Below are 15,281 nucleotides of genomic sequence, written 5' to 3'. Positions count from 1 at the left end.
ACCTCATCACATCACACTGTGTCCCACATGCCTCCTATCCCCCTCCCTCCTCCTCTTTCCCCAGCATAACTTAACTGCCATGCTGCAGCCTCTCTCCTCCCACTTCCCCAGTGGCCAAGGGAGAGTGTAGAGTCTGGTGAGGCCTCGGAGTGGCCCCCCTTCCCCTCAGCAACTGAGGGGGTGTGGGGGAAGAACGCAGGGCCGAGTGAGGCCTAGCAGCAAACGCTCATTCCGCCCCACCCCCCGTGGGGTGGGGGTAAGAGGCTAGTGCTGCTCTGGGGGTAGAGTCAAGTGGTCGGGGCTGGCTGTGGGGGGAGAGGCAGGCAGGAGCCAAGAAGTCATGGCTGTGACCAGAGTGGGGGGGGGGGGGGGGCCGAGAGGCATGGGCTGGCTGTGGCCCTGACAGCCAGAGAGTGGAGAGGGGAGCCCAGAAGCTGAGACTGGCCCAGCTCCAGTGGCAGGGGAATGCCAACAGGCAGGGTGCCCCAGCCCTCCCTTCCCTGATGGCCAGGCTGGGGCTGGTGCAGTTATTAGCCCTCCTCTCCCCAGTGATCGGGGGGGGGGGGGCGAGAGGCCAGGGCTGATGCAGCCCCAGCTCTCCTCTCCCTGGTAGCTGAGGAGGGGATACAGATAGGCAGGGGCTGACACAGCTGCTAATCTTCCTATCCCCAGGAGCTGGGGGAAGAGTCGGGTCTACCTATCCCCTGGTTCTTAGTAAAAATCATTATCTTACGGCTAGGACTAGAGAATTCAACTTTCAATGTGAATCATTTCCTGGTAACATCTCATATGGCCATGAATCAGTTTGTATTGAACTAGGGAATGAAACAGTACCAAGCTTTCAAAGTTTACTCTGCAGGGTGCCACCCTGCTCCAGCACCATATCAGGAAATGTATTTTACCTCCTCAGACCCTCCCCTCACCCACAAAGCCCAATTAACTGAGTTGTGGCTGCGTGAAATGACTTTCACTCTGAATTGCATATCATCCCAAACTGTCCATATTGTTGGGGGAGGGGGGAGAGTACAATTTATAGGGGTCTGGAATGGCCTTGTTGCATTAGTGGTTCAGAGTTCAGTCACAGCATTATGCTTAAACATGCTTTTCCCCTTCACTTTGCAGCCTAGGAAAGCAGATAAGTATGCAGCTGCTCTAGTTTGTTGTGTCTTTTGCTTATCCTCATTGGTACTGTATAAATCTCTTCAGGGTTAAAATCCTTGTAATCTCTGTAACCTTTTAGTTTGTAGCATAAAAATATGTTGATTTAATTAGAAATTCTGTAAATAGTAATTAAGGGTGGGTATAATTGCATTCATTATTTGCTTAATATTCATTTTTATGGGAATTAACATTACTAAATAAAGCTCTAGGAAAAGTAGTGATAGACATGTGAATTAACATACTAAAATAGATAAAAGGGTTTGCCTAATGCCAGGTTGTTGCCACTCGGACATTGTGTTGAATGTCTGAAGTAAACGTGCATAGGCAATAAAGTGGTTCCGTTTACCCCATCCGCTCCTGGGTCGCCTGTTTCTTCTCTAACACAAATATGTCTGTGCGCCCAAGATACCCTCACCTGTTTTTATCAAGAGTTCCTTTTAGACATCTTTCTTTCTCTCTTTCTTGCTTGTCATACTGGTTGTGTGTGCATGTGTGTAAATTCAAGATAAGATTTTAAATAAGCAAATGAGTAACAGTCATTTCTGAACTGGCACTGATTTCAAACTGTTATTTTCTCTCTACTATTTTTACTCATCACCCTCTATTTTGATTATTATTGATGAAATAGCCTGTCATCAGTTTGTCTGTGTATAGTGAAACTGACATTTACCAATAAAAATCCAATTATTTAATGCCTACATATGTTATTTGTAAATCATTAAACTTCAGAAGTAAGGGTCTTATATAATACTTTACCTTTCTTCAATGTAAAATTTTTAACCCGTGATTTATTTGGAGTTTTCAAGAGGCAGGTATAGTTAGAATTGAAGTCCTCTTCTTTAACTGTTTTAATCCACAATAGTTTTGAGACATACTTCTTGTTTCCTGAATTACTACAGCAGAGGCACAGAGTTAATGAACATTCTTTCCTTATTACAAAGCATTCATTTTAATCAAATAATTTAAATGCACAAATACTAAATGTAATGTGTTCTTAAAGGGATGGCTGTTTCCAATAGCCTTCACACCCAAATGGATTTTATAAGTTTAAAAATTGGCACTCATAGCTTTCAAATAACTTTCAAGATAGTCTTATTCAGCTTCACAGCTAAGAGCTAAAACCTGATGTTTACCAAATTATTACCATAAGAAATTAACGTTCTATGATTCTTTATGACTGCAGGTTAGAATAAACTAGCTGTACTTAAAAAAAAAAAAAGAACAGTTAATAAATAAACCAACTCATATATTAGACATGTAACTGCAATGCTTCACTTTTTCTTCTCATTGTCAAACTCAAGTTAATCTTTTCACTAAGGACATCATACTCTATCAGTAAGAAGTGGAGGAGAATCAGCATGGTCCTATTTTGCCCCCAGGTCCACATGCACGAATAAATCCAAGATTTATTATACATTACAATCCATAGTAGTTTATTAATGGCACCCTGGCCTTGGACCAATGCAGAAAAAAAGTAGCACAATAATACAGTTAAATCCAAAGCTATAATAAACTACAATACTCATCAATACATTAATGCACATATGATCAACATGCCACTTGCCTTTTTCTTATTTTAGTGGTGGACCATGCAAACAGGGCAACCACTTGTATCACAAATAAATCATCAGTTCCTAATACATATTTTATTTGTGAGAGGTCATAGAACAAGCCATTCAGGACTAAAATACAGGAAAACATTTTGACCTCAAGTGGCAATCCAAAATACAATGTAAGGGTACGTCTACACTGCAAAACTATTTTGAAGTAACTAGCGCTATTTCAAAATAACATAGTCCCCATCTACACAGAAGGCAGTTACTTTGAAATAGTGTCTGGAGGACTTCTTACACAGACTCCTGTAACCCTCATTGTGCAAGGAATTAAGGGAAGTCCAAGGAAGCATGCTCTATTTCGAAATAAGTGCTGTGTAGATGCTTGCTATTTCAAAATAAGATATGCAATTGACGTAGCTCAATTTGCATAGCTTATTTCGAGTTAAGCCCTGCAGTGTAGATGCACCCTAATAAATGATGGGATAGATCTTCCATCTGCCTTAAGACGCATGTTCAAAGGCGATTACACTTCCCAATGCCAGCATCATATCATTCTAAATAAGCTGTCTGCATGAATAAATAATAGAGAGTGCTGAGAAGGCCTTTCTTACCATGTTATTACACAGACTTTCTAAATATCTGGCATACCCATAAGTCTTTTAATGGGGGAAACTACAGTGACATCTGAAATAGAAACAATTGCCACTCCCAACTGCTTATTAATATCCTCTATTCTCAACTTGATCAGGGATTTCATCTTTTAAAAACTTAAATCTAATCATTTCTAATTTTGAGAAACCTAGAGAGTGCAAAGCATTTTGAATATGTTCTAATCAAGGAAATATATGTAACAGACTCCTGCTGAGCTGTTCCTCTAAGCATAACCATGGCAAATGCTCTGAGTTTCCTATGCAAATCAAAAAAAATACTACTACAGTTTAGGAATTTGGATAGAATAGAGTTCAGGTCTAAGGAGACTGACTGCAGTATTATTTCACAGAGCATGAAACTTAATGATTTTATGCAAATTTCTTTCTAGTCTCAGAGACTCATTCTACTTCCACATTTCTGTGCCATACAAAATTTGAGTTTATACTTTAAAACTCCAAGGGCTGGTGCACTTATACTGACCCCAGAAGTCCAGATAAAATGTAACAGAACTTGCAGTGAATCTGAGACTTTCTCTTTTGTTACCTGAATATGCTCATCCCACAAGACATTTTGTGAGAACCAGATACTAGATAAGAGCAAGATCTAACTTGATCAATATAATGTCTATCAATGTTACATTTATGCAGCCTCCATCTCCAACTAAAGAAAATTACTTTAATTTTGGAATAATTTAATTTATCAAGCTTCAGGGAGTAGCCGAGTTAGTCTATAAAGTGCTACCAGACCATTTGTTGTGTTTTTCTGTACAGACTAATGAAACATGTAGATGGTATCACGAGCTATCAGAAGAAGTGGGCTGTGCCACTACATGTTTCATTAGTCTATAAAGTGCTACCACACTACTTGTTGTTGTTTTTTTAATTTATCAAAAGATCCACCATTGTGAGTATAAAGCAAACACATTTTAAGAGCACTTCAATCACCAAGGAATCTATTATAGTAAAACTATATTTGCATATAAAATAGTCACAATGTGAGCCATAATTTTAGGGGTGGAAATACTGAGCCTCTTTTAATGCTAGAACAAAATCATCAATATAAAAATTGAGAAGAAAAGGACCTGAAAGACAGCCATGTTAAGGCTTCTTTGTAACTGGAATGGATCACTTAGGGTATGTCTACACTAGCTCGGTAGTTCGAGCTAGGTAGGCAAATGAGGGCAACCAGAGTTGCAATTGAAGCTCAGGATTTAAATATCCTGGGCTTCATTTGCATCTTCCCGGGCTCCGCCATTTTTAAATCCCCCTTAGTCTGAACTCCATGCCCACACGTGGAACGAGGTGTACTGGTAGTTCAAATTAGAGATCCTAATTCAAACTACCTACTCCGTGCCGCATGTGGCCGCGGGCACAGAGTTCGGACTAAGGGGTATTTAAAAATGGCAGCACCCGGGAAGATGCAAATGAAGCCCAGGATATTTAAATCCCGGGCTTCATTTGCAACTCGGGTTGCCCTCATTTGCCTACCTAGCTCGAACTACCGAGCTAGTGTAGACATACCCTTAGTTCTCCAGAGGCCTATCCCTATCTTAGTCATTGTCTGAAAAGAGCCCTTAAAAGAAAAAGTAATTAGGTATCTATTCTAGCAATCTCCAATTGGCCCACCAGATGATCGCTGTCAATAGACTCAAAGAGCCACATACAATATTCTCCTCTTAATGATTCACATATTTGTGAATCAAATAAGAAAAAAAAAAAGAGTTCTGAAATAGAGTGACCCTTTTGAAAACCCGCTTGTTCTCCAGTAAATAAAGGTATGTCTACACTACAGCACTAATTCGAACTAACTTAATTTGAATTAGTTCGAATTAGCGTTTTGCTAATTCCAACTAGCATGTCCACATTTAGTGGACCCTGAACCGAGGTTAAGGATGGTTGGAAGCAGTGCCGGCAGGGCATCAGATTAGGACTTAGAGCGTGGAGCTGCTGTCTCAGGCTAGCCGAGGGCTGTGCTTAAAGGGACCTGACCCCCACCCCAAACATATAGTTCTCAGGGTTCCCCGCTCGCTTGTCTACCTTGATGAGGGACAGCAAAGCAGTCCTGGCTTGGAGTGCCCTGAATGCCCACACTCGGCACATCACAGCACTCGGCCATCAGCCTGGCTGCACTTGTCGCAGGCTGCCATCTGGGGAGGAAGGGGTGTCAATCGGGGGGCTGCAGAAGAGCTTCTACCCCGAGAAGCCCGCAGAGCCACCCCAGTTCTCCCCATCGGGGGCTCGTACCCCATTCCTCCGTCACATCCTTCCACTTACCCGTCCCTAGCCCCCCTTCCTGATGTACAAAATAAAGGACATGTGTGTTCAAAAATAGAAACTCTATTTAACAAAACTGGAGGGGTGGGGGAGGTGGGAATTAACCTCTGGGAAGACTGGGAAAAGGAGGTGGGAGAGGGGAAGAGAGAGGAGGGCAACTAAAATGATCAGGGGTTTGGAAAAGGTCCCATATGAAGAGAGGCTAAAGAGACTGGGACTTTTCAGCTTAGAAAAGACGAGACTGAGGGGGGATATGATAGCGGTCTATAAAAGTATGAGTGGTGTGGAGAGGGTGCATAAAGAAAAGTTCTTCATTAGTTCACATAATAGAAGAACTAGAGGACACCAAATGAAATGAATGGGTAGCAGGCTTCAAACTACTAACAGAAAGTTCTTCTTCACAAAGCAAATAGTCAACCTGTGGAACTCCTTGCTGCAGGAGGCTGTGAAGGCTAGAACTAGAACAGAGTTTAAAGAGAAGTTAGATAAATTCATGGAGGTTGGGTCCATGGAGTGCTATTAGCCAGGGGGTAGAAATGGTGTCCCTGGCCTCTGTTTGTGGAAGGCTGGAGATAGATGGCACAAGACAAATGGCTTGGTCATTGTCTTCGGTCTATCCCCTCCAGGGTACCTAGCGTGGACCGCTGTCAGCAGACAGGCTACTGGGCTAGATGGACCTTTGGTCTGACCCAGTATGGCCATTCTTATGTTTTTATGTTCTAAGCTCAGGGCTCAGGGTCAGGGGGTCTCACTGGACCATCTTGATTTTCATGCAAACCTGCTCCTGGGTGGCCAGGCTGGCAGCTATCCTGCCCTAGACGGCCACTTTCCTGTGGCTAGTGCGGAGGTCGTGGATGTTGGAGGCTTCCCCCCAAACCTGGATGAGGTCCACGATCTCCACACTAGACCAGGCGGGCGCCCACCTCTTGCAGCTCCGGGCAGGCTCCTGGGAGCTGCCAGCCTGTCCTGGGAAGAGGCGGAGGGCTGGGTGGCAGCGGGTGGCTGGCTCGTGCCGTGCCAGGGGCAGGGTCTGCTGGCTGGGTGCTGTCAGGTTTGCACCTGGCACGGGCACCATAACCAGACTGTGCCCCTTTAAGGGCTCCGGGGCTGGGAGGGGGGCAGACAAGTTTCCCTGGTGGTGCCCTGAGTGGCCACCAGGGAAAGCTGGGGAGGGCTAGCCTCCCACTAGTTCAAATTAAGTGGCTACACAGCCCTTAATTCGAACTACTTAATTCGAACTAGGCGTTAGTCCTCGTAGAATGAGGTTTACCTAGTTCGAATTAAACCCTCGAACTAGCGGTTTGTATGTGTAGCGCCTATCAAAGTTAATTCGAACTAACGGCTGTTAGTTCGAATTAACTTTGTAGTGTAGACATACCCTAAAGTACATTGCTCCGTTCAGTTCTCTAATCTCCCCACAAGATATCTAATGAAAATCCAATACATTAATTGGGTGGTAATTCCCATGGTTTTTTCTATCCCCTTTTTTTATAAAGTGAAATAATTAATATTGATAAATCAACCTGAGGAGTCAATCCTTATATTAATTATATTAGAGAAAAATTTAGCAAAACAGGTGCCCATCAGTCAATGTTTCCCTTAAATACATCTCCAGAGATAAAATCCTTCCCTGGTGTTTTATTAACTTATTAATTGATTAATAATGCTGTAACTTCCTCACTGAATACTGTAGACTAATCTGGGACCATACAGGGAATCGAGACTAACAGAGCTGATCATGCCAAAAATCACTTTCCCCTCTAAAATTATGACTCACACTAGATTGTGTGATACTGACAGGCCAGATGCCAGCTCTTACCAAGATTGTGGGCATTAGCAAAGAATTGACTAACTCATAGCTGGAGAATAGAGAATGTCATCTATGTATTAGAGTTACTCAAAAGAGGTATTAGTCTTATACGACTGTATTTAGCGTTGAGCCTATAGAATGCTTGTAAATTGATGTCTGCATTAAATTGATTTGTAATCTCTGTATTCGATACTATAAGGCCCACAGGAAAGCAACCTGAATATTTTGTGATTTTTGGTGCAAGTAACCATTTATCATTAAGTCTAGTCTGCCTGGATGACAAGACAGACTGGAGAGACTAAGGGCTGTGATTCCATGGTCAAACTGATACAGTGATCCCAGAAAACAATGTGTTAGAATTTGCAATTCCTTATCTTCCTCATCCAACTGAGCATAAAAGAATTGGATAATTTCCAAGCAGCAGCTCCATAACAGATGTCAGTAACATGGATGTCACTGCATCCTCCATGCCTGGCTTCCTGGCTTATTTCATGTTCTTCCATGCTCTGCTCTGGCCACACAACAGGAACAGAAAAGTGTCTCATTCACTACACAGAGATTACTCAAAACTAGTATATTAGCTATAACATTTAAATTGGTCAAAATAAAAAGACCTCGAACACATGCCTTCTTCTGAAGATCTACCATATTCAATATTACATAACTAACCTCATCTCTGTTATCAGAATGTTTTCATCAGAAAATGCCTCTATCAAAACTTAAATCTTTTTGTTGTAATATGATGGTTTCTACAAAATTTCATTTAGAAAAAAAATCAGTTTTTTTATTTAAATGTTAAATAATTTTTAGTTTAGAATTCCTTAAAAAAATATTTAAAAATAAAATTCAGAACAAAACATTATAATGTCGCAAAAGTGAAACGTCGCTTTCCCAAAAATAATGTTTCCAAGAATTTCCTTTCCTGGAAAATTCTGAAATTTCAGTATCTCAGAATGTTTTTAATTTCCAGTTCTTGCCTAGCTCTCCTACAATTACATATTTCTCTCTCCTTCTCATTGATAATTTTTCACAGTTAATTTGCAGACGCAGTGGACATTAAAGTTATTGCCAAGGAAGCCTCTACTAAGACAAACAGCAGAGCAATGGGAGACTCCAGCATAATTATGATTATGCCTAGGGCACTGCATATTCAAATTCAGTGATAGACTGTAAAAACAAAACGTTATGCTTCATTAAAAGCCATGCTCACTCTTTCTTCATGGAAATTTATGGCCAGCTGGTAGGTAGACTATAAGAGACAGGACTGAAGGAACCTCAGATGTTATACAGTAAACTTCCGATAATCCGGCACCTTTAGGACCCAGGGGGTGCCGGATTATCAGATCAGAGCCGGACTATCGGGGGGGGGGGGGAGCTATGAGGGGTCTGGGGTGGGGTGGGGGGAGATGTACAAACCTGACAGCACCCAGCCAGCAGACCCTGCCCTGGCACGGCAAGAGCCAGCCACCCGCTGCCACCCAGCCCTCCGCCTCTTCCCAGGACAGGCTCCCAGGATGCATCCCCCCACCCCACCCCAGACCCCTCATAGCCCCCCCCCCCCATAGTCCGGCTCTGCCCCAGGTGTCCCTGATTCAGCAGCCGCTGGTCAGTTTCAGCAGCGACTGAATCAGGACGCCTGGGGCAGAGCAGCTGGGGTGCTGCCGGGTTGGCCCCCGCAGCGCCACACCTCAGTGCTGCAGGGACCAACCCGGCAGCACCCCAGCTGCTCTGTCCCAGGTGTACCCAAGTTAGCTGCTGCTATAACTGATCAGGGGCTGATTCCAAGAAGCCGGGGCAGAGCAGCTCTGCCTCGTGCTCCCTGGAGTCAGCTGCTGGTCAGTTTCAGCAGCGGCTGAATAGGGGACAGCTGGGGTGCTGCCGGGTTGGTCCCACAGCCCCGAGGGGCAGCACTATGGGACCTACCCAGCAGCACTCCAGCTGCTCTGCCCCCGGCTTCTCAGATTCAGCCGCTGGTCAGTTTTAGCAGTGGCTGAATTGGGAAAGCTGGGAGCAGAGCAGCTCCAATGGTCTGGCTGCCCGGAGCACTTCCGGGTTCCTGATGGTGCCGGACCATCAGGAGTGCCGGACCAGCAGATGCCGGACCATCGGAGTTTTACTGTACTTAACTTGCAGGCCACAAACTGTAGAATGTTATGTTGCACAGACACAGAAGTAAAATATTTTGCAACAAACATACTTACAAAACAACATCTTCCTTTTCACATATTGAATATTCCTCCTTAGTACTCTCTGAACAGGAATTTATATTTTTGTTTGCCCAGTACAGGGTATACTCAAAACTGGCAGCACCTGAGTAACCCAAGAAAACTGTGCAGTTGAGTGTCACCTCTTTACCTAGGCAAAACAGAATATGAAAATTAACATCTCTTCACATGAATAGTATACACCTTCCCTATGCACAGGGGAGTAGGACTGCCAGAGATACAAGGTGAATGCCATAGGACAATCATCAATGCAGCTCCCAGCATGTCAAAATACACAGTCAAGCATTCTGTGTATTACAGTATCCATGCAAATGTACTGAAAATTAACGGGCATTTCCTCTTTACAACATTTTGAGCCCATTAACTGTTGTGATACTAGCAATGCATTTGGATGGCTTCACCTGATAGATATTCAGATGTTCTGCAGCTGAGGGGTGATGAGTCATTTTTTTCAAAAGCCTAATATAACCCAGTTATGTAACTAAGGAGATACACTCAAGCTACATGTGTGATGAGTAGGTGGCACACCAGATTACAAAAGTCTTTTCTCACATCTCCACACAATTCTTCCATATGAGAAGACATATTCCTCCATTTTTATATCCCTACATCACAAGCTATTTTCTGTCCAATGATGAAACATTTCAGCTGTGTCAGCTCCCAGTGTTGACATTTTACTATTACATTTGCCCATGTGTTACTACAGACATCAGTTTAGAGACCCTCAAATACTGTAAGGTTAATTTAATAGCACAGGCATTTCATTATCAGAGAAACATTCTTGGTTTTGTTATTGCTATGCGCTGTGTTCAACATAAATGTAGAGGACAAGAGCTGCCTGACTTTAGAACTCCATGAGTATTATTTGGTGGTTCAGGCCTAGATCCAGAAAGATCTGGGGTTTAGGTGCCCACGTTTCAGTTTTGGCACCACTGTGATCTTCAAACTCCTACCAAACCAGGGAGGTGACTGACCTCACATGGTACCTATGTTTTCAGGGTAAAAATTCTAATGGCACCTACATTTTTGCCTCTGAACATACTGCATCTCTGTAGGTACCTGAACACCTAAGTCCCAGAGTGATTCACAAACTTGAGAAAGACAGACACTCATCTGCCCAAGTTGTGTGTGTGGCCAGATCCAGTAGGCTTACTCAGTGGCTGACTACCAAACTGCATCCCGTTAAAAACTGGATGGAGGAGTCTGGGGTGCTGTTTTTGTAACTTTTAGCTCAGCAAACTCACGTAGGACATGGGAGACCTTCTTCCAGAAGTAGAGAATGGTTTTGAACAGAGGTCTCATCACAGAGAAGTGTGTTATACCACTAACATATAGAATAGTCTGATGTGGGACTCTTGCAATCTCTCCTGTTGAACCTATCTGGCTTAGGAAGCTGGTTGTAGCAGTGGCATGTTTATGGCACTGCACCAGACCACCTGTTTCCTCCTTTGTTTTGTGACAGGAATGTCTTAGCGCCTTTATTTTAACATGGCACTGCTGAGCATTCCTGGAGTATCCTTTCTCCACCAGATACTATGCTATCTTCATGTCGATATCAGTATTTTGTTTGCTGGGTCAGAGCTCAGAGAGAATGAATTCCTCTCCCCATACCCCAATGAAGTCCAAGAGCTCCTGCATACTCCATGCTGGTGCTCTTTTGAGCACCTGGGAGCTGGGACTCACGGAACTTGATCTCATGGAAGTCATGGCCACATATGCTGCTCAGGTGTGCTACCTGGTCTGAGGTGTGCTGGCCACACGGGAAATGCAATTCAAACTTTCCTGGGGTTTTTCCTGTTCATCTGGAAAGCAGCAGAGGTGCAAGTTCTGACCAGAGTAGGACACTGTGGGATGTCTCCTGAGGGCCAAGAACCTCAACTTTCTCAATGCTGGGTTTACACTTCCAAAAATTTGAACATGCAAGGTTGAATTTTGTGTGACTCCAAAACTGATTTCAGCAGCCATTAATGTCAACAAAAAGGGCTTGGTAGAGTGAGAATATTGTTTAGAAAAAAAAAAAAATCGACCTTATGCGGCTAAATTTGAATTAAACTCCTAGTGTAGACCAGGCCTCAGCCATCCAACAGGGCTTGAAGGTCTACAGAACCAGGAAAAGGGAAGCTGGTTAAAAACAACTAAAACTCTTTTTTGCTGGCCATAGTGAGCAACTCAGCTTCCTCTTGAACAGGGGGAACTCAGTGATTGTTCATGCAATTCACTAGAAACAATGACTCATCTGAAGGGAAGCCACATAGCAACACTTGGCCCAACAGTGAGTTATGGAGCTGAGCAAAGAGAACTTGCAAACAGTTCTGAGTTTCAAAAAACTCAACTACACCATATAGAGAGCAAAACAAAACAATATACATTCACAAAGATTCTTCAGATAGATACCTATTTGTGCTTTGACATAAGTCTCTTCAGGTTCAATTATTTCCAATTTAACAATTTCAGCTGCATCTAAGGAAAAAATGTAATATTTTAAAACACTATTTTACTAACATACCACCTCTGTAAAATGATACATTGGCTCTTTTTCAGTCTATGGTTTAAGCACATCATATAGATTTCAGCCTACTACCAATATATTTATGAACATTGATCAATCATCAATATAATTTCATCTGATTAACAGCAGCATGACAATAACAATAGGCTGACATTCTGCCACTATGAAGTAGTTTAAAATAGCAAAAGGCTAGGTCTTGTTGAATTTTTGTCACCAACTCCTATAACATTCAGTTTATGAGGTTCTTGAGGATTCATCTAAAAAGGCCAATTCTGGAATCACTGAATCAGAGAAGACTAGAACTGGAAGGAACCTTGTGAGTGAGCAAGTCCAGTCCCCTGCAATCAAGGCAGGACCAAGCACTATCTAAATAATCCCTAATGGATGTTTATCCAATCTGCTCTTAAATATCTCCAGTGATGGAGATTCTACAACCTCCCTAGGCAATTTATTCCAGTGCTTAAGCACCCTGAGAGTTTTTCCTAATGTCCAACCTAAATCTCCCTTGCTGTAATTTAAGCCTGTTACTTCTTGTCCTATCAGACGTTAAGGAAAATAATTTCTCTCTCTCTCCTCCTTGTAACTCTCTTTTAAGTATTTGAAAGCTGCTATCATGCCCCCTCTCAGTCTTCTCTTTCCTAGACTAAAACTCAATTCTGTCATTCTTCCCTCATAGGTCATGTTTTCTAGATCTTTAATCATTTTTGTTGGCTCTTCTCTGGACTCGCTCCAATTTCTCCACATTTTTTTCTAAACTGTGGTGCCCAGAATTTGCCATAATACTCAAGCTGAGGCCTAATCAGCGCAAAAATGGAGGGGGGGGGAGAATTACTTCTCGTGTCTTGCTCACTACACTCCTGTTAATGCATCCCAGATTCGTATTTGCTTTTTTTTTTTTTTTTGCTTGCCAGTGTCACACTGTTGACTCTATATTTAGCTTGTGGTGCACTATGACTCCTAGATCCCTCTTTGCAGTACTCCTTTAGAGAAGTGTGTGAGACTGATTGTTCCTCCCTAAGTGGAGTACTTTGCATTTGTCCTTATTGAACTTCATCCTATTTACCTTAGACCATTTCTCCAGTTTGTCCAGATCATTTTGAATTATGACCCTATCGTACAAAGCACTTGAAACCCATTCCAACTTGGTATAATCTGCAAACTTTATAAGTGTACTCTCTATGCCATTATCTAAAATCATTGATGAAAATATTGAACAAAACCAGTCCCAAAACCGATCCCTGTGGAACCCTACTTGTTACGCTCTTCCAGAGTGGCTGTGAACCATTGTGGCCCAAATGTTTGCATTACTTACTAAATCTTTGCTAAATTTAATAGAACTGAAGAGGAAGGGTGGGAAGAAATCAGAACATTCACATAAGACTAAATAAAACCAGTAGATTTTTTTTTCTGCATCTCTTTTTGCTTTTTAAATTGTTTTTGCTTTCTCCGGAGGAAGATAGATATGTGGCGATGTAACCCTAACCCACCTCCATCCTGGGGGCAGCCAGTGTTGGCTGCCTAGCCACTACCCGAGTGGGCAGGGATTGAGTTCACTAGAGAACCCACCTCACCTCCATACCTGCTTTCTAAATGCGGGAGCCAGGTCCATCCCTGGGGTAGTTGGTGTCATAGTATAACAAGAACTAGGATAATATTTTTCAAGTTCACTCTTTTCTGAACTCATGCATATTTCAGGATTTTACTTCATTTCTCTCTATTCCATAGTACAGCTGCATAATTTTTATGTTGAATTGTAAAATAGACAGCATGCTTATATCAACTAATCACAATATGCAATTAACTGCATGACCTAATGCTATCTAAAGTTGGAAGAATGTAGGCCATTATCTCTCTTCACAAAACCTGAGAAACTGGACTTTGCACAGGAAGTGCACCTTAATCATATAATTACATGGTCTTCAGACTCCCCAGGAAACAATCTTACCGTCTGCCACCATCAGCTCTGTTGTACTTGTGACGTTGAATGCCCTTCTTGCATAACTAAGTGAAACCACACATGTGTAATTCCCAGAGTCTTCAACTGTTAAGTTTAAAAAAATCAGTTCCTCCTTGTTTGCAGAGTCATAAATGTTACAGTTCTGTATCAATAAAGAACATTTAAATATTTTGTTTCATGCTAAGAATACATTCTGAAGCTTGCAATGAGAAAATAAATATTTTAAAATGAAGCCTTCTGGGGAGGTATACTCCAAAATGTCTAAAAAGCTTGGGTCCAACTTTCAAACATGGGCACCCAAATGCAGTCTTTGGACATCCAAATGACAATATAAGAGACAAATAAGGAGAAATGGTGTAAACAAAGCTAATCACCTAAATTAAGTTCCCAACTGAGTATTCAATTTAGCTACTCCAATGTTGGAAAACTGGAGTCAAGATTTAAAAAAATTATCTCAAATTGGACACCTAAACAAGAGGCCTCATTTTCAAAAAATCTTCAGTACCCAGCACTTCTCAAGTGAAGTCACTCATTGAGTGTCACCCTCCCCTGCCCAAATGTCTGCTCTGTACTTTTGAAATTCAGGACATTTATTCAAGGTATCTAAATATATATTGAGGAACTGAATTTTAAGCATCCATTTTTCAAAAATTTGGCTAGGCTCCTCCAGAAGCTTAGCCAATTCATTAGTTGAAGAGAATGCTCTCCCCATTGCATGGTTCTCAAACTTTTTTTGGAGGGGAGGGAGGGGAGGAGACTACTTGAAAATTGCTGAGGGATCTTGATGGACAACTTAATGCTCTTCCCAAATGTTGTTAATACCATTAGCTAACTATCATAAAGCACTTTGGATAAAAAATGCTATATAAAAAAACCTCTTAATAATAATAAAGGGTTTTTTATTCTCAAAAAAAAAAAATCACACAACTCATATTTTAATATCAATACAAGTTTCTTGCCTCCCATAGCAGCCCACACTGCTGAAGCTGGGAAGGCGGGCTCTCTCCCCCAGAAGCTGCAGCCCTGTAGCTGGGTAAAGTCACCTATTTCTCTGGCTGCCTCAGCCCTGCATGTCCCAAATTCCCTCCATCTCTCTTTCCCCTACACTGCTCCCCCTCCTATTTGTCCCATCACCTCTC

General features: G+C 42.3%; 1 protein-coding gene across 7 annotated transcripts in view; it reads right to left on the bottom strand.

Moving 5' to 3' along the window:
• IL18R1 (interleukin 18 receptor 1) overlaps positions 1–15,281 on the bottom strand; it is a 49,420-nt gene that overhangs the window by 6,649 nt on the left and 27,490 nt on the right. For all 7 annotated transcript variants that reach the window (XM_075917388.2, XM_075917377.2, XM_089775389.1 and 4 more), the window contains 4 exons: positions 14,131–14,284; positions 12,071–12,136; positions 9,653–9,806; positions 1,918–2,054 (listed from right to left, as the gene is read on the bottom strand). In XM_075917388.2, coding sequence (XP_075773503.1) covers positions 1,918–2,054; positions 9,653–9,806; positions 12,071–12,136; positions 14,131–14,284 — 511 coding nt within the window. The remainder of the gene's footprint in view (positions 1–1,917; positions 2,055–9,652; positions 9,807–12,070; positions 12,137–14,130; positions 14,285–15,281) is intronic.

Source organism: Pelodiscus sinensis, chromosome 1, assembly GCF_052426305.1.
Source record: "Pelodiscus sinensis isolate ZL-2025 chromosome 1, ASM5242630v1, whole genome shotgun sequence".
NCBI classification, from domain to species: Eukaryota; Metazoa; Chordata; order Testudines; family Trionychidae; genus Pelodiscus; species Pelodiscus sinensis.
Note: the sequence above shows the minus strand (reverse complement) of the source record. Positions and strands in the feature narration are given on the sequence as shown.